Here is a 19665-nt window from a genome sequence, read left to right as displayed (position 1 = left end):
GCCTTTAACACCATAGTTCCCATTAAGCTAACTAACAAACTCCTGGATCTCGGACTGAACTCTTCTCTCTGTCACTGGATTGAAGATTTCCTCACTGGCAGACCTCAGGTGGTGAGAGTAGGACAGTTCACCTCCACCTCCATCACCGTGAGTGTGGGAGCTCCACAGGGCTGTGTCCTCAGTCCCCTGCTCTACTTTCTCTACACACATGACTGTTTGTCCACACACAGCTCCACCTCTGTCATCAAGTTTGCGGATGATACTGTTGTCCTGGGCCTCATTTCCAACAACAATGAGACCGCATACTTGGACGAGGTGGAGCAACTGACATCATGGTGCCAAGACAACTGTCTCCTTCTGAATGTGAACAAGACCAAAGAACTGATTGTGGACTTCAGGAAGAGACAGCAGCGGTCATATTCCCCTCTCATGATCAGCGGGACACCAGTAGAGAGAGTGAGCAGCTTCAAATACCTGGGTGTGAACATCTCCGAGGACCTGACCTGGACTGCACATATCCAGTCTCAGGTGAAAAAGGCCAGGCAAAGACTGTACCACCTGCGCGGATGAGGAAATTCCGGGTCTCACCCGCTATCCTGAAAACTTTCTATTCAGGGGCGATAGAAAGTTTACTGACTCAGTGCATCACAGCGTGGTATGGTAACAGCACCAGTCACGACTGCAAAGCCCTGCAAAGAGTGGTGTGCTTGTCTGAGCGCATCTCAGGGTCAGCTCTCCCGTCTCTGCAGGACATCTACATCAAACGATGCAGAGGCAGGGCAGAGCTACAAAAATCATCAAGGACATTAATCACCCGGCTGCCTTCTGGTAAGCGCTTCCGTAGCCTGATGGCCAAAACTGAGAGACTCAGGAGGAGTTTCTTCCCACAGGCCATCAGACTCCTGAACGCTGTCACTTAACTACATGTGACTTCACCTCACTTCAGTACTAACAAACTCACATACTGATATTGCACTGCACTTTATTATTGTGTTCCATGTAACTACTCATTATAATGCTGTTTGCACATTACACTCCTGCACTTCTGTTATCCACGTATTTATTTTTATAGTCTCCAGTTTACTTTATCTCACTTATTTTATTCCACATCTCTTATTTCTTTTACTTGATTTATTCATAATTCTACATATGTATATATATAGCACCTTATCCTATTCCTATTTTATCCTATCCCTATTTTATAATTTATTGTGCTTTTTTTTTGTTAATTGTTATTTGCTGTCCATGGAGCGGACCTGTTTACATTTCACTGCCGGTTGTATTCTGTATAACTGTGTATGTGACAAATAAAACTCTTGAACTTGAACTTGAACTTCACAGTCACGTGGCGTCGGTGCTGCCTAAAGTCGGACAACATTTCTAACCAGAATGCACTGCTTCAAGTCAGCCGCCGTTCGGTCTGCGCATCACTGCATCAAGCCTTGTCACATGTATCTCTTTTCTTGTTTGGCACATGTGGGCTGTTTCCGAAACCTCTAAAATACTGCCTTTGAAGGACACATTTGAAGGCAGGAAGGCATCAAGCCACGTCCGAATCTATTGTTAGCTTCACTACCTTCATCTTATCCAGTTTTGATAGCAGCATAGATGTATCCTTCGCTGTTTTTGGTATCCCACAATCCTGTGCTTTCCATTCAGTGACAGTTGAGCTGGGGGAAAAGATGGTGTCCGAAAGGTGCGTTTGCTGGTCAGTTTGTGTGTAAATGTATGTTTCTTACCAATATTTTTCCCTTCTGCTGTAATTTCTAGAGAGAAATCACTACTGTAGTAATAAAATATGTGTTTAGTTTTTACCAAAGCTCTCTATTTTTCTGTAGATCATTGAACTGTTACACTGCCTTATAAGTCTGTCTGAAATCAGTTTTATGAGGTGCCTTCATGCCCAAAACGCTGCCTTACAAGCCATTGCCTAGGTTTTCGGATGCAGCCGTGGTGTGTTGGGCAGTTCCTGTCTTCTGTCTTGACCCCACCCCTCTTGTTATCTCATTATTGGTTAATTTGCCCCACCTGTGCTCCCTCAATTCCTGCCTGATTTGTCACCCTTTATATTCTCATTGTGTCTTCAGTCCTGTGCTGGTTCGTTGCTGTGAGTATGTCTTTCGTCATCCGTTCCCCATTGTGCTACATGTTCTGCTCCAGATGTGTATTGTATTTGCTTTTCCCCCTCGTGGGTTTTTGTTTTGTGTTTATGTTTATTTTTGTAGATAATAAATCCCACCTTTATTTCTGCAAATAAGTCCTCGCTCTTGTTTTTCCCTTTCCTTACGTGACAAGTTTAAATGTTGACGTTTTATTGAATGTTTCATTTGAAGTCACCATTATGGTGATCAGTGTTTGCTTTAGTTGTGCAGATTGACTTTCACATTTGTTTTTCTCTGGCTGCTGTGTGTTTATAAAACGCAGTCACTATGTTGAAAAAGACGAGAGAAAATGTGATCGAGTGATATGATCATATTAACTCTCAATAAGAACTTCTGTATGTTTTTTACAGCATGAGATTCAGCAGTGTTTGAACTCCTGTGCCTATTAAGCCCCTTTCACACTGCGATTCCGGAAAATACACGGATAATGCGTCCCGGGCCGCTAGATTTGGTCCATTCACACTGCCAGCGAAATACCGTAATATGTGCGCTTTCACACACAACGCGTAACGGTCCCGGGTCGAGTTGACACGTGACATCCGGATGTGACGTATAACGGCGAGCGATCTCCGCTTCAGCGCGGATAGTAAGGAGCTCCGTGGTCTCGACTTGTGTCCAGTTTGCGCACATTTCTGCTTGCTTAATTTTAGTTTCTTTTGTATACGAACACTCTCTGCGTTTAAAACACCGACTAGCTCTTCTGGCACTGCAGGGTTGTATTATTGAAAAAACAAGCTCTAGGAGTCGCACGATAACTACGTACACGTTGCGGCATTAGTTTTGGCTTTTGTTCACACAGCGCTCGTCTCGGATCGAACCCCGCAATGTTACTAGGTCCCCGACCCGGGTTCAATTCGGTAATCAATCCCGGGACGTGGTTGCTTTCACACAGAAGGCGACCCGGCAATGCTCCGGGAATATTGCGGGTCCGACGTGCAGTGTGAAAGGGGCTTAAGACTCACTTAGACCTCAGTGATGAGTGTATGAATCTCAATAACAGTGAAATGATTCATGCTTCTGTGAATGAGACCACGTAATGAATGTCTTATAAACACTCAGTTACAGCAGTCTGAGAAAAACTAATGTTAACAAGTCAAGGGTCAAGAGCCCAACTAAAGCAAACACTGATCACCATAATGGTGACTTCAAACTAAACTATTATTTTCATTAAAACATCAACATCTAAACCTAATTAAGCTGGTAATGCTGTTTATGGAGTGATCCACAACTTTATAAAAGTGTTAGGGGATAATGTTCTAATAATGTTACCAGTAAGCACATTTATAACCGTTTTTAGAGAGTGTTATCCTACCTTTTAGGACACAATTCTGGGAACAAAAATAAAACCTGCTGCTAAAAAAATTTGTTTTAACTGCCCAATTCCTAAATGAGACATGCTCACACAGTTTCATTAATAATCCACAGCTAAGGCTGGTAAACCTGGTTTTATGTCTGGTTATATTTTTATGTCTTAAATCCTTACATCTGCTTTTGTCACTATTTAGCATTTTCCCTTGAAAGTTCTGCCCTGAGCTTCCCTGATCTCTGCAGACTAGTTGCGTTTTACGCCATCAGCAGGTACATCAAACCAACAAACATTATACGAGTCAAGTACATTTAAACAAGCGTTTTATTTATAATGTATTCTGTAATTTCTGCTTTTTGTGTATGTTCAACAGAGATATATTACCTTTCCCACTGGAGCTCCCAGAAGCAATTATACAGGCCACAACACACAGCCAGCTGGAAAGCATTTCGCATCTGGGTTTAGGTAGGAATACTTGTTTTTCACGACCATTTCCACCCCCTTACTGACCCTTAAAACTAAACTAGCCTTTTTGCTGCTATACATTTAACAGTTATATGTAAACACCCACTTAGTATCCTTAACACCCTCTTATAATCAATCACAGCGCTTTGAAATGCTTGCATCAGTCTCCAGGTTTGCAGTTTTGTCCACTATAGTATTTAATTGTCCTGTCCTTCAATAACAGCCTCTTTACAAAGTTGGCATATCCCTGTGGCTGGATCACCAAATCAGTTAGCACTGAAATGTGATGCTCAAACTCAGGCATTTTTGACTCTTTCCCTGCCAGTGTTTAAAAAAACAAAAATTGACAGTCACCACCACTGTTCATTTTCACAAAAATGTCATGGCCCCCAGAATATTGAATATCTGAACATGAAATATATCAACAACAAAAAAAAAAGCCTCTGCTTTTAAATGAAAAATTTCCTCTAGGCATATTTTTTTATCATCACTTGAATGTGGGTTTCATAAAAAACTGCACATTTTGAACAAAAGCTCAGATAATCTCTGAAACTTGTATTGTTTGTGTGTGTTTTGATCTGGAGATTCTGTACTCGATCATAAAATGCATAATCCCCGCCAACTAGCACATATACTAGCACATAAACACCGCAAAAAATCCTCTTCCTATTTTTTTTCTTGTTTCCAGTCCAAATAGCTAAAAATTATTTAATCAAGATTAATTTACTAGATAAGAAAAATTTAATATGATATTTTTCCTTGTTTTCTTAAAAATCAAATCAAAATGAAGAGAGTTTTTGCTTAAAACAAGCTAAATTATCTGCCAATGGGGTGAGAAAAATTATTTAGTTTGGGAACAAGAAACAAGATTTCAATCAGAAACAAGATTATTTTCCCACTGGCAGATAATTTGGCTTGTTTTAAGCAAAAAACTCACTTCATTTTGATTTTATTTTTAAGAAAACAAGGAAAAATATCTTATGTCATTTTACTCATCTAGTCGATGAATCTTGATTTAAGATTTTTTAGATATTTGGACTGGAAACAAGACAAAATTACTGAGTAAGAAGAGCATTTTTTGAGTGTACCAGCTGGCTAATAGCATCAGCTAGCATGCCAATGAGCATCCTTATAAAACCATAACTGGCCAAGCCAAGTTTCACATAAATAGATGTTGTTTCAGGAAGTTGAAAAATTTGTGATGTTATGTTTTCATGTTGCATTGAAAGCTTTAATTTCAATAGATCTACAAGCTATGACTACTCTTAAATCCTCTGCTCTTCTCTGCTGTAAACACTGCCAAAAATGCTCTTCTTACTTAGTAATTTTGTCTTGTTTCTAGTCTAAATATCTAACAATTCTTAAATCAAAATGCATTTACTTAGATAAGTAAAACAACATGAGATATTTTTTCAAGCAAAATGATCTGCCAATGGGCTGATTAAAATAATCTTGTTTCTGATAGAAATAAGATTATTTTTCTCACCCCATTGGCAGATATTTTTGCTTGTATTAAAGGTCCCGTTCTTCGCGATTCCATCTTTCAAACTTTAGTTAGTGTGTAATGTTGCTGTTAGAGCATAAATAATACCTGTAAAATTATAAAGCTCAAAGTTCAATGCCAAGCGAGATATTTTATTTAACAGAAGTTCCCTTTCAAAGCCTACAGCGAGCGGCCGGTTTGGACTACACCGCTGCACTTCCTGCTGTAATGACGTCACTAGAACCGTTTGTTGACGAACCCTCCGCCCACAAGAACGCGCAAAATAGGGGGCGTGGTCTCGTTGCTCTCCCACGTGGAGAAGAGCGCGCATTCAGCGCTTGCATCTCCCCGTTATGGTAAGAGGCGGGACCTTTCCGGGCAAAGTGCCCTAAGCTGCTGTCCAATCACAACACGGGAAGCGCTGGCCCAATCAGAACTCATTACGTGTTTCTGAAGGAGGGACTTCATAGAACAAGGAAATCATCAGGCCGTTTTTAGGACAGAGGAAACAGCGCTGTACAGATAAGTCGATTGCGAAGAACGGTACCTTTAAGCAAAAACTCACTTCATTTTGAGTTATTTGTCCCCAGAAAACAACAAAACATATCTTATGTCATTTGACTTGCATCCTGATTAAGAAAATTGATATTTGGACTGAAAACAAGAAAAAAAATTCTAAATAAAAGCATTTTTTGCAGTGAAAGGCTCATATAGTTTTTTCCATTTATTTTTCACTCTTGGCTCTTTCAGAGTTCTGGAGCTCTCAGACGTCCCCCGGCCTTCCTAACGGCCCCCCTCCGCCATCAGCGCCCCACCGGACTTCCAGATTGTTCAGCCCATGTTTTGTCAATCCCTTATTTCTTCAGCCTCCCCAACCCAGCAGAACCGCCTCACACAAACGCCACCGCTTCAAACGCAGCCTCAGGGTCCGTGTGTCCAACGAAACCTCTCTCAGCCTCTCGGGTGGCGAATCTGACCTAACCCAGGGCGAGACAAATGCACAAATTGCCAACCAGGGCGGCCCGAAACGGACTGGAGGATTGAGCGTGCTCAGGAGGACTCCGGCACTCACTCCCACTTCAGAAGAGGAGGACGATCAGATGTTGGGACAGATACCACCCGTAAGTTTGTGGATCCTTAAGGCTGACTGAGGTTTGTTTTCCTAGTAAGGCATACTTATGAACCAACATACTTGCTGATCCCTGGAAAACATTAGGGTTAGGTTTTGGCTTTAAGTGGAAGGTGTCTAATTCTGCTCCTGAAGGGAGTTTAGCTCCAATAAACCTGCCTGGAAGTTTCTGCCCTTACGCAACAAAAATATATTTCTCAATATATTAGTTGACAATATATTTCATGTGTCTCCATATATTGTGAAATTTACATGGTAATATATCATATGATATATTATATAATAATATATTATATATGCAAGTTATATATTGCAATATATGGGACAATACTGCAATTATTGCCGTTTTCATATATTGAATAAATACATATCATTATACTATTCAATATATTGCTATGTATATTGAAATATATCCTACAATATATGAAATTATATATTGGAAGTCATTGTATATATATGTAAATATATATGTAAAATTATATGAGATAATATACCTCAATGTACTGGATAATATAATCAGATTTATATGGGAACATATGTCTTAAATATATTGATTTATATTACATAGTATATAATTATCATATATATTGTATACATGGTAAATATGAAATAATCTAATGTACACTGTCTGTCATATATTTTAAAATATAACAGATTAAAATATAATATAGAAATTAGGGCCGCGACTCGATTAAACAAAATAATCTAATTAATTAGAGGCTTTGTAATTAATTAATCGCATTTTAATTGCATATAAATATTTGACCTGAGAACAATGAGAAGTAATTTTTCACATGTATTTTTAGTATACCATTGAATAATGACTGAATACATAAGCTTAATCAACAAAATATTGTTTATTTATTTTAGTCCAGCAGACCAGTGCATGTTTGCCAGTTTAGCAAAAGCATTTTTGTGATATTTGAGGCTCAATGTGCTGCGGTGATACGCGAATTCCTTGTTGTATAGCTTGCTCACAACCATGCTCTTGACGACGCGTCCATTCTTTCGTTTTTAAAACAAAATTTCCCATCCCCGGGGCCAAGCAAAGCAGTCTCATCAGCTTCTTCGTTCCATAGCTTCGTTCATGTTCACATGGTTCGTTGTTGTCGTGACTCCGGAGCGCTAGTTGGTGTTCCAGTATAATTGGTCCGTCGAAACTCATTCATTGAAAAACGTTCCGCGGTGCAAAAATAAGTGTGGTAAAAAAAAATTTTTTTTTTTTTTGCGTAATTAATTAACGCGTTAAAGTCACGTAATTAACGCGTTAAAGTCACGTAATTAATTAATCTTAATTAACGGGTTAAAGTCCCGGCCCTAATAGAAATATTTTCTTAATATAGAAAATATATTGAATGTCATGCACCATCTGATTTGGGCTATTGTTAATCAACCTTCTGTAAACATATGCAGGAGCTTGCTTAACTCACAAAAAATACTTTGTTTCAATAAACATACATGAAATAATTCAGTTTTGTTTGTATATCAATGTATTTTAATATATGAATCAATATATAGCAATAGGTTGTCCATCCATATATTGCTATATATTTTCAAATATATGAGGAAGTTTCTGATACATTGAAATATATTTTCTAATGTATTGCAATATAAATTCTAGTATATTGCAATATATTTTTGTTTCGTAAGGGTGGTGCTCTTGATTAGCTGGTTTAGATGTGTCTAATTAGGGCTAGAGCTAAACTCTGCTAGAAGTTTAAAACTTCCATAAGGACTTCAATAAACAGAATTGGATAAACCTGGATTAGGAGCTAAAACAAGATAATCACTTTACTGTATGATTTCCCGCTGATTTTGGGTCTAATTAGGCCTGGGACACACTAGACGATTTTCATACACTGCAAAAAATGCTTTTCTTTCTTAGTATTTTTGTCTTGTTTCTAGTCTAAATATCTAAACATTCTTACATTAACTAGACAAGTAAAAATTATTGTCTTGTTTTGGGTAAAAAGAACTGAAAACGAAGAGAGTTTTTGCTTAAAATAAGATAAATAATCTGCTAGTGGGGTAAAAAAAAATTATGTTGTTTTAAGATTATTTAGCTCACTCCATTGGCAGATTATTTATCTTATTTTAAGCAAAAACTCTCTTCATTTTTAGTTATTTTTTCCCAAAACAAGACAATTACTTTAGCTTGTCCAGTGAATACTTCTTGTTTTAAGAATTTTTAGATGTTTGAACTAGAAACAAGACAAAAATACTAAGTAAGAAAAGCATTTTTTGCTGTCCATCTAAACTGATTTTATAACAGTAGGAGACCACAGACATATGGGCAGTTTCAACCGATCTTTGGCATTTGTCCAGACCACGAGACCGCACCTGTCGATTGCAACATTTTCACAGTTTCACGCTTAGCGAGATTAAACATGACTTGAGGAGAAAAACTAATGGAGGAAAGTCGACGACGTTGTTCTCCTGGCGTGAGTTTTGTTTTACGGGAAAAAAAACTAAGGAGAATACTCCAATATTAGTGGCTGCCAAGTTTCAGCTATAGAAGCGCGCAACACCCAGTTGGCTATTGTGAGTATCCCGTCAGAGACAGCCCGAATCAAGAGTCTTGTGCGGTCTCCGGCGCGATCAGGAGCAGTAAAATGACACCTCACAATTGAGGATTTTTTTTTTTTGTTGACAAAAATTCAGTTGCGAGAAGCCTTGAATCGGGTCACACACCCAAGATTGTTGGGGGTTGCAAATCAGGATTAAATTTCAAGTATGTGGCCAGCCTTAAAGGACAACTCCGGTGAGAAATGACCCTAGGGGTAATTAACAGATGGTTACTGAGTAGATCGTTCTCTGGGATGCGTTTTCATGAAAATCGAATGTAAAGAGTTTTATCTCTAAAAACAGATTAGCTTATAACACTTGTCTATGGGGCACAGTGTAGTGAAATTAAATCGCTAGTTAATACCACTAACAAGGCTCAAAATAGCCTCACACTAACATGGTAGCATAATGAGGGTCCCTACATGCAAACCGAAGCATTGAGAACTTTGTAAGTGTACAAACAGTTTAATAAGAAGATACTTTATAAACATAGGACATTGTGCGTTTACGGACAGCAGCCATCTTGGAAAAAAAGCCTTGACGAATCGAGCGACGAGCGCTGGTAAAGAATACTGGTTTTAATGGTTAAAGTTGGGGTTAAGGTTAGGATTAGGACTGTTTACTTGACAGAAAAGTTGGTGCATTTAATTGGCTAGATCATAGTCACCATAACTGTGTAACTTTGCATGCGTTTTGAGAGTAGGACACATTTCTGGATCAGTGTTCTTGTTCGTCCTGGACCAATAATCCAATTGGTTTTTAGGTACATGTAAAGGCGGGCGTACACTGTGCGAATTCGGACACTCGGAAGGTCGTGAGATATTGCAGACGCTACTAATCATTTAATTTGATCATCGCATCAAATCAGCTGGTACACGGCACGATTGTTTGCACCGCGAGCCGGCCGCGATCACACAAGCTTTCGTGTAACACAGACACCGGAGCTTTCAATGTTGCTGCTATAACTTCAGATACAAAAAATAAATAAAAAAGGTGTGCAAATGATTTGTTGAAAAGAGAACGGTAGCCATTCCTTTTAACCGAAACAACCAGAGGGAGAGAGAAGAGTGCACGTGAGAGAAAGTGTGTGTGTGTGTGTGTGTACGCAGTATGTGGCAGCCACTGAGCTAATAATAGTCATAAAGATTGAGCGTATGTGACGTGCTTGTGCATGATTTGGCTATAGGGGACAGCCATATGCTGGTAAAAATCGGGCCGACTCCCCGAACTTTTTAAACATGTTTAAAAATGATCGTAAGGTCGGGAGGTGCTCTTAACGTGCTCGGCTCGTCTCGTATTTCCTCTCACACGGTGCGAGCCGCGACCATACGAGCATCCACGATGTCCACGAGATTTCTCCCGAGAGAAAAAAAATCGTCTGCGAGTTCGTACGACAGCAAAAATCGCACCGTGTACGCCCGCCTTAAGTGTCCAATCCTGCTCCATTCCTGCAGAATTTAGTTCTAGACCTAATTAGACACACCTGAACCACTCAATCAAGGTCTTCAGGATCACTAGAAACTGTCAAGTGTGTTGGAGATAAACTTTGCAGGAAAATGGTCCTCCAGGAGCAGGATTGGACATGCCTGGGTTAGGCTTTGGGGTAGGATATGGCATGGGGTGACAGATCATGCTCCTGGAGTGCTACCTTTCGGCAGACTTCAGCTCTAGCACTCCCACCTGTTCATTTTCAAGTAATCCTGAACATCTTGATTAGATGGTTCAGGTGTTTTTGATTAGGGTTGGAGCTAAACTGCAGGATAGCTGCCCTCTTAGGCAGTATTTACACTGCATGTCTTGATGCCCAATTTCGAGTTGGTGACTATATCCGATTTTTTTTTGACGACCCGCTTACATCGTCTTTTAAAAACGACCCGTATCTGATATTTGCATTTACCCTGGCGTAACAGCCTAAGACGTTCTTAACCGGAAAAGGAAGTAAAATGGCGCGACATGCAATGGACGCAGACAAAATGATTTTTCAATGTTTAGCTTTCCGCACTTTTCCACCCATCTTTAAAGGTCAGAAAAACATTTCTCTCATAAGGCGGAGAAAAAAAGGAGAGACCTTGATCGCAGTTCGTGTCCACCTGAGTTGACGTTATTCGCCTTCGTCCCTTTTTCAATGACGTATGACTCGCGTTTACTGGGGAAGATCCGATTTGACCGCTTACATGGCAGACGCAAATGCACGTATCCGATGCATGCAGAGTAAATGGGGCCTTGAGCACCGTTGGGTACGCCTGGCATTGATATGGGGTTAGACAAAATCCTCATTTAACCTCATGTTAGGGCTAGTTAATAGTTATAGGCATATGGGAAGGGTTATGAGTCTGTGTTTTACAATAACATTTCAGGACCAACTAAAAAAATGTAACAGGAGCACATCCTACTTGGCTAAATCATGGCCCCCACACAACTGTGCAAAAGTTAGTGCGGGTGGAGAGAGGTTAGCACAAATATAACCTTTATTAGTTAACTGCCTCCTACAAACAATATAATGATTTTCCACATACTGTGCCTACACTGCACTGTGGTTCTGGAAGGTCATGATCGTGATGTGTTTTTGGAAAATATTTCAGTAGTGCCATGTTTTAAAATTAAAGGAAGTGTATGTAAGATTGTGGCCAGAACTTAGCCTGCCGTGGTCATACTCAACTCTAGTCAGAATGAGTCTGATGCTCCATTGGACTGTGATTATGGGGCGCATTTCAACCCAACCAGGAAAGACCTCGATTGGACAGACCGACAACCAATCAGAGCAACGGAGCGACGCATTACGTTAGTTGTCGAATGTCAATAGAGCTCAACTGCACTGTGTTGCCTAGTCTGCGTTTTTTTCCACGGGTCACAAGACTATTATGTGATATATAGACCCATGAGTGCGAATTAGCAGCAACCTTGCCAAAATAACACACATTTTACCCCCCAAACGCCATTTTTTTCCCCGGAGAGGCCCGGAGAGGTTGTCTACAAACCAGAAGGTTGGTGGTTCAATCCCCGGTTCCACCTGACCAAGTGTCGAAGTGTCCATGAGCAAGACACCGAACCCCAGCTGCTCCTGACGAGCTGGATGGCGCCTTACATGGCTGACATCGCCGTCGGTGTATGAATGGGTGAATGTGAGGCAAAAATGTAAAGCGCTTTGGATAAAAGCGCTATATAAATGCAGTCCATATATAAATGCAGTCCATTTCTGAGAGAAATAGTGAAGGTGAATGCAGATACAAACAAGCTCTCCGTTTAGGATTTGAACAAATATAACCCAAGCCCCTTTGATGACGTGATGATTACGGTACTGTTCATGATCCATCCGTCATCGTCTAAAGCCCGTCCTGATGATTTCATTGGTCAGTTTCTGTTCAGGCATAATTACTCCTCTATGGATCACGGCCAGACCGAACCGCCCGACCTAAAAATGTTGTGGGCGTGGCTATGTTCGGCTGGCATCCAGGCTAGCCAAAATTGGTACTGCAATCACTTTCCAATGACTGTAGAGCGGTGTATCCCCCTCCCCCTGACTCGAGGTTGCCAGATTGGCTGCAGGATCAGCAGGAACGTTTGTAGATCTGCAGCTGTGATAACTAGAGCAGATCTGGCAACCCGAAACACTTCTGACTTCGTGATTGGTTAATAGGTGGAGGGCGGAGCTTCAGGCCAAAACACAACATGACATCATCAACATCAGTTGAGCTGCAACAACAACTTTTAAATGACAATATCCTGGCCGGACTACTGTTGTCAGTGATAGAAGTGTTTGAGATTAACATGATTTCATAATGTCTAGAGACATATCAGGGCCATTTCATGATGAATTGAAATACATTTCTTACATACAGTTCCTTTAACATTGTTTTGTTTGTTTTTTCACATTACCTCCCTCCACATCATGTGGTTTTCTAGAGTAACTCCTTACCCCAGAGAGACAACGCTGAACTCAACAAAGATCCTGAAGATGGTGCGGTGTGTCTCGCTTTGGAACGAACTCGCGCTCCTTCTCTTGCCGAATTGGACAGCAATAGTTCTTTCAGCAGCCTGGAGGAAGAGGAAACTCAGGACCTCGCCCAACAATGGCCGCCTGCCGCACGTGGTACACGTTTCCCCTCCGCGAACCCGACCTCGACGCTGCGCCGCATGACCGCCGCATTTGTCTGCGTGTTTGCCCCTGAGCGCAGAGTTGCCCGATTGGTGGACGAACTCTCCCATGACAGGCGCTCCACGTTTGGGTCACTGGTGCAGGACTTCTTAGAGAAACAGAGGCAGGAGATGGAGGCCTCAGTGCATAGTTCTGCCGCGGATCTGCTTCAGGGCGTGAGGAGGTTTCTGTCTCAAGCCAAAATTCTCCTTCTTGAAGCCGGAGAAATTGAACCTCCAATTGAGACACTGGTGCCTGAGAACGAGAAAGGTAAGGATTGATCAATGACATTACTGAGACCGTAGTTCCTATAGCTCAAACAGTAGAGCATACACTAGCAACGCCAAGGTTATGGGTTCAGTTTCCAGGGAGTGTATGAACTTATAACATGTATATCCTGCATGCATTTGTTGGAAACTCAGAAGTGAAGACCAGGGGCCGTATTCACAAAATATCTTAAGGCTAAAAGTAGCACCTAACTTGCCGATTAAGTAGCCTGACGTGGTCATACTCAACTCTAGTCAGAATATGAGTCTGCTGCTCCATTGGGCTGTGATTATGGGGCGTTTCAACCCAACCAGGAAAGACCTCAATTGGACAGACCGACAACCAATCAGAGCAGCGGAGCGACGCATAACGTTAGTTGTCAAATGTCAACAGAGCTCAACTGCACTGTGTTGCCAAGTCTGCGTTTTTTCCGCGAGTTGTTTTCCATGTCCGCTTGTTGAAGCGACCTCAATTATGTGATATATAGACCCATGAGTGTGAATTTTAGCAGCAACCTTGCCAAAATAACACACATTTTACCCCCAAACACCATTTTTTCCCCCGAAGAACCCCCCCGAGAAGCTATTGTTTAGGGCTAGTCTGCAATGCATGCGCGCTGAAATAAACGATCTTTGCCGATGTTGTAAAAAAATAAAAGATTTTAATGATAGACAGAGCACTTACCAAACATGATCATCATTTCAGAGAGAAATAGTGAAGGTGAATGCAGATACAAACAAGCTCTCCCTTTAGGATTTGAACAAATATAACCCAAGCCTTTGATGACGTGATGATTACGTTACTGTTCATCATGTGTCCGTCATCGTCTAAAACCCGCCCTGGTGATTCGGGGATAATTACTCCTCTATGGATTGAGTCCAGACCGAACCGCCCAACCTAAAAATGTTGCGGGCGGGGCTAAATTCGGCTGGCATCCAGGGTACCGATTCAGGAGAAATTCTTGAAAAAAATTGTCATGTCAGTCCTAATTTTAGAACTCCTTAATTTTTGCTCTTAGAGTATTTAATGTTGTATTTAAAGGGACACATCCAAATAATTTGACATGCTATAATACATGATCTGTGGGGTATTTTGAACTGAAACTTCACAGATACATTTTGGGGACACCTGAGACTTATAATGCATCTTATAAAAAGGGGCATAATAGGTCCCCTTTAAAGAAAATAGACCTTTTTTATTTTTGTGGAAGAAAATGTTACTGGTGATTACACAAGTCGGCACCACAATGGTTTTGTGAGTGGTTGGCAGAACATTGCTAAGATGGTAGGTGGTTTGTAGATGATTGTTCCAAGACTTTATGGTGACCCAAATCCGATTTTTTTTTCTCTCCCATGTGGCATAGATCGGATATAACTAACAAATTTGTAAGCAGTAAAAAAACATGTGGATTGCGACATTCTCTGATCGGTTTCAGGACTCATTCATTTGTAGAAATTAATCTGATACGAATCGGATACGTGCATTTGCTTCTGTAATGTAAGCAAACTGATTGGATATTCACTTCAATTGTAAAAGTGACGGTTGCGAATGACTTTAACTCAGGTGGACACGATTACAGCGGACATCATGGCTACATTCGCCCAGGCTGCAACAAAGACTCTCCTCTTTTTTATTTCCTTGCCTTAATGTTTTGCTGACCTTTAAAGGTGGTGCGGAAAGCAAAAGCTTGTATTACACTGCCAAAAAATGCTCTTCTTATTTAGGATTTTTTTCTTGTTTCCAGTCCAAACATCTAAATATTCTTAAATCAATATGCAATTACTAGATAAGTAAAATGACATGCAATATTTTTTCTTGTTTTCTGGGGAAAAATATAAAAATGAAGTAAGTTTTTCCTTAAAACTAGCAAATGATCTGCCAATTGGGTGAGAAAAATAATCTTATTTCTGTTTGGGACGGAAACAAGAAACAAGATTTCAATCAGTTTTCTCACCCCTTTGGCAGATCATTTTGCCTGTTTTAAGCAAAAACTCACTTCATTTTGATTTTATTTTCAACAAAACAAGAAAAAATATCTCATGTCGTTTTACTTATATAGTAAATGCATCTTGATTTAAGAATATTTAGATGTTTGGACTGGAAACAAGACAAAATTACTGAGTAAAAAGAGCATTTTTTTGCAGTGTATCATTTTTGTCTGCATCCATTGCCGAGTTGACCTCCTTTTAGCCCTAAACTTTTCCGTGTCATTATGTCTACCTTGGGTTATTTCGTCAAGTTTTGTAGTGTAATAGCAGTCATATCAGATAATGCCCAATTCCAAATTGACTCTAAGACTTGCAGTGTAAATACAGCCTAAAGCTCCGTTTCCACCAAAATTACCCGGAACAATTTGTACCAGGAACTTTTTTTACAGGAACTTTTTTCCCCCCAGACCTGCAGCTGTCTGCGTTTCCACCGCGATCTAAAGTACCGTGAAGATTAGGCAGATTAGTCCGGTGATGGAGAACTGCTCGCGACTGCTCCTCCAAGTCACTGACGGACAGTAATCATTTTTGTCATTCCGATTGATAGATTTAGTGAACTGTTTACATGAGACGTTATCTAAACCGATCTGGTGTTTACATGTGATGACTTTCAATCGCAATCATTTTGTCACGTGCAGTTTGTCTGCCGCATCAAAAATGTCACCGCTGTTTTCTCCAGCAGCTGGACTGTGTTTACTGTAGCCATAGCAACTCTTAACGGCCACCAGGACTAATACAGTATTATATAATAAGCTATTTATCTGTTGGAAAGTGTGATAATCATCTCAGGAAAAAAATAATTATTCTGTCAGGCGCAGAGTGAAAGTAAAAACTGCCCGGGGCAATATACGCTGTGTCATTCCTCCAACATTATCTTCATAACTTACGAAATAAAAAGTTTACCCCTCAGAAAAATTAACTTTCCTCTCTTGTCAACATGAGCGCGGCGCGCGCTGTCACGTCATGTAAGGACGCGCACTTAAGAGTAACCGGTCAGGTCGTTTACATGGTGAAAAAAAATGAATAACGAGTATGGAAGAGATTCAAGCTGTGCTGCTTTTGCTGGTTATGTATAACGTTAGGTTTACTAAAGAGGAAATTAACAACGACAGAAAAGAGCAGCATATTCAGAAAGCTTGTAAAGCTAGATTTAAAATGACAATGTATATTATTATCAGCTATTACGGACATTGCACGTGAGATGGCTGAGACGAACGCGCGCCATCAGACAGAGAGCAAGACTGATATTTACTGAACGAGACCGAACCTCGCAAAAGACTTTTAAAAAATGCCGAGTTGAACTAAAATGCTGCGTGTTCAGCGCCCAAGTCCCGCCCTCGAAAGTTCCTGAACTTTGAAAAAGTACTACCTCGCGAGCAGGGCCGTTTGGAGGGGGAAATATTTACCCAGAGCTTCATTTAGACCCTGGTTCCTGCGGTCTAAACACACCGAGTGCCACCCCAAAGTTCCTGGTTCCTGGGTAAAGTTCCTGCGGTGGAAACGAGGCTTAATATAGTCTTATCTTTACATTTGACTCGGGTCGTTCTTTTAATTAATGTCGGATATTTAGTTTGTTCTAATGTCTGGGAGGTGAAAATTAGAAGTCTGATTTGTACAAACAGTGCTGTAAAGTTACACAAGAGTTTAATACAATAGTATGCACTGGGACTTAGTTTGCCCTAAGTTTGAGCAATATTAATTTTGATGCTTGACTTGGCGAACCCCACTGAGGACTCAACGCTATGGATTGCATCCTGGAAACCAATCAGTTGGCTTTAAAAACTCTAAAACCTTTGGAGTGGATAAAAGATGTGATTAGTTTCCGAGGATCCTCTGATAAATTGAATTTCTGAAAAATAGTGTTTGTTACATCGCATAGAGCTTTTCTTAACACGGATGTAATGCAGTTTTGCTGTAAAATGATAACTCCCGTTCTCTGATGCACTTGTAAACTCTTTACAAATGTGTTCCTTAAAAATGATGTTCACGTTTATGCAGCATACTAACTGCAGTACGGCAGTGCTTAAGACTCAAGTTTAAGTTACCGTAGACCTATTTTTATACTGCAGAACAATCACGTCACTCAAACAAAAACAGCCAATCTTTTATAAACCTGCATAGCTGGGATTATGAGCTGATTATGAGATATCTTCCCCAAATCAAAGCAAGAAATCTGGCCACATCCCTGGGGATGGATGCTGTTTCAAATGTTGGTGGAGGCATTCGCATTTTCCACTTTGCATTTATCATTAGCTTATAGCACATTCCCACGCATACTTTAGGAAGCAGAGAGAGAGAGAGAGAGAGAGAGAGAGAGAGAGAGAGAGGGAGAGAGAGAGAGGGAGAGAAGGAAGGATGGGGAGGAGAATTTGCACAGTGCACAAGATTCTCTTGTTTGCTATAATGTGTCTGGCTCTTTCTTCTGCTCTACAAACATTCATTTGCTTTTGAACAGAGTGTGTTTATTGTCACCAAGCTGCTCAGTGGCTGTATATTCACTTCCACAGACATAGGCTCTGTTTACAGCTTGTGTTAAGATGCGTTTTGGTCGATCGGACCACAAGTAGATGAGGGAGACACATTCAAGTCAAGTCAACTTTATTTATATCGCGCTTTTACAATGACGATTGTTTCAAAGCAGCTTCACAGTGTTAGACAGGACAATACTGCAACAACATTTGATTCGGCTGTACAGTCGCTCTGGAGAAAACAGTGATGTTTTCAGTAGAGGTCGACCGATTCATCTGATTTGCCGATTAATCGCCACCGATAGCTGATTGGTGGAACAATCGGTTATCGGCAAAAATTCATACCGATAGTTTTTCCGGTCTGCGTCCGTTGCGGGAGCGGCTGAGAAGGCTACACAGTAGCCTACGAGAGCTCTGAGACGGGTCTGCTGGCATTATATAGCGCGAGAGCGGCCTCTAGAGGCCAAATAAAAAACTATCACTGATTACAATAACACGTGAGGACATGTGAGGCTCCTCGCTTCACAGCTCACGCTGCACAGAGCGCGCTTACACATCTGATGTGCGTTTAAAACACCAACAGAGAAACGGTATGAATACAGAACACTTCAGTACATGTTGCCAAATCATTATAAAGTAATTGATTTGTTGACTAGATGCTTTAGCAGGGGAAGAACAGCAGTATATGTACTGTCGTCGAGGCTGACAGGACGCTAATATTAGCAGCAACGGTTACCTCAAGCATTTAAAACGATGTAACTGAGAAACTTTTTTTGATGTGAGAAACTGTATCATGCATCCGACAGAAATATAAACGCATTAGATGTCAATATGTTGTTATTTTGATAAGAAAACCGTTGTGTTCTAAAAAAGCGAACTGTTTGGATTTATATGAAATGATAACACTTAATATAATACAATAATATTCAATTTGTAACATTAAGTCAGGTTAATAAATGCTGTAGAAGTATTATTCATTGTTAGTTTTATCTGTTAACCTTTTTTATGCACTATGAACTAACATGAATGATTAAGGTAGAATTGTACTGCTCGAATATTAATACATGCTGTAAAATGTACATTACATAATGCATTTAGTTCATGTAAGCTAGCTAAATAAATACATCATTGTTAACAAATGGGATTTGCAGTCTGTTACCTGACATTTACATACATGTTTCTAGGTTATAGCTAAAGAAACATTTATTTGTAATATTTTAATGTATTAGTTATTTTCTGTAGAATTTCTTTCTGTCAGAACTCATTTTAATATTTTCATATTTACCTATGAAATTTAACACATTTTCATGGTTCAGTACTTTTTAAATTTCTTGTAATAAAGTTCAGCACTGCTTTTTTACCTGTTATTTTATGTATTATTATTATATTTTAATCTAGTATCTTTTTAAAAACTATCGGTCGATTAATCGGTTATCGGCAAGCGAGGTCCAACCTAGCTATTGGTATCGGTAAAATCCAAAAATCTGTCGACCTCTAGTTATCAGCTTATTTTAATTTATCATGTAGCGACAATGTTGGCCGATCAGTATAATAGTTTATACAATTAATTAAGACCTAATACATTTATTTAATTTGGATATTTAGTTAATAATTAAATTTTAGTGTCTCCAACTGAGCAAGCCAAGCCAAAGGCAACATTCCCGTTCACACCTGGTGTTTTAATTCTCTTTTGTCCA

At 40.1% G+C, this 19665-nt stretch overlaps 1 protein-coding gene across 2 annotated transcripts in view; it reads left to right on the top strand.

The window, feature by feature from the left end:
- The window catches only part of rin1b (Ras and Rab interactor 1b), a 111083-nt gene that overhangs the window by 33583 nt on the left and 57835 nt on the right, over positions 1–19665 (top strand). For both annotated transcript variants that reach the window (XM_067447313.1, XM_067447304.1), the window contains exons 4-7: positions 3668–3740; positions 3842–3933; positions 6167–6537; positions 13014–13515. In XM_067447313.1, the coding sequence (XP_067303414.1) occupies positions 3668–3740; positions 3842–3933; positions 6167–6537; positions 13014–13515 (1038 nt within the window). The remainder of the gene's footprint in view (positions 1–3667; positions 3741–3841; positions 3934–6166; positions 6538–13013; positions 13516–19665) is intronic.

This window comes from Pseudorasbora parva, chromosome 1, assembly GCF_024679245.1.
Source record: "Pseudorasbora parva isolate DD20220531a chromosome 1, ASM2467924v1, whole genome shotgun sequence".
Lineage (NCBI taxonomy): Eukaryota > Metazoa > Chordata > Actinopteri > Cypriniformes > Gobionidae > Pseudorasbora > Pseudorasbora parva.
This window is presented reverse-complemented; position numbering and strand designations above follow the sequence as displayed.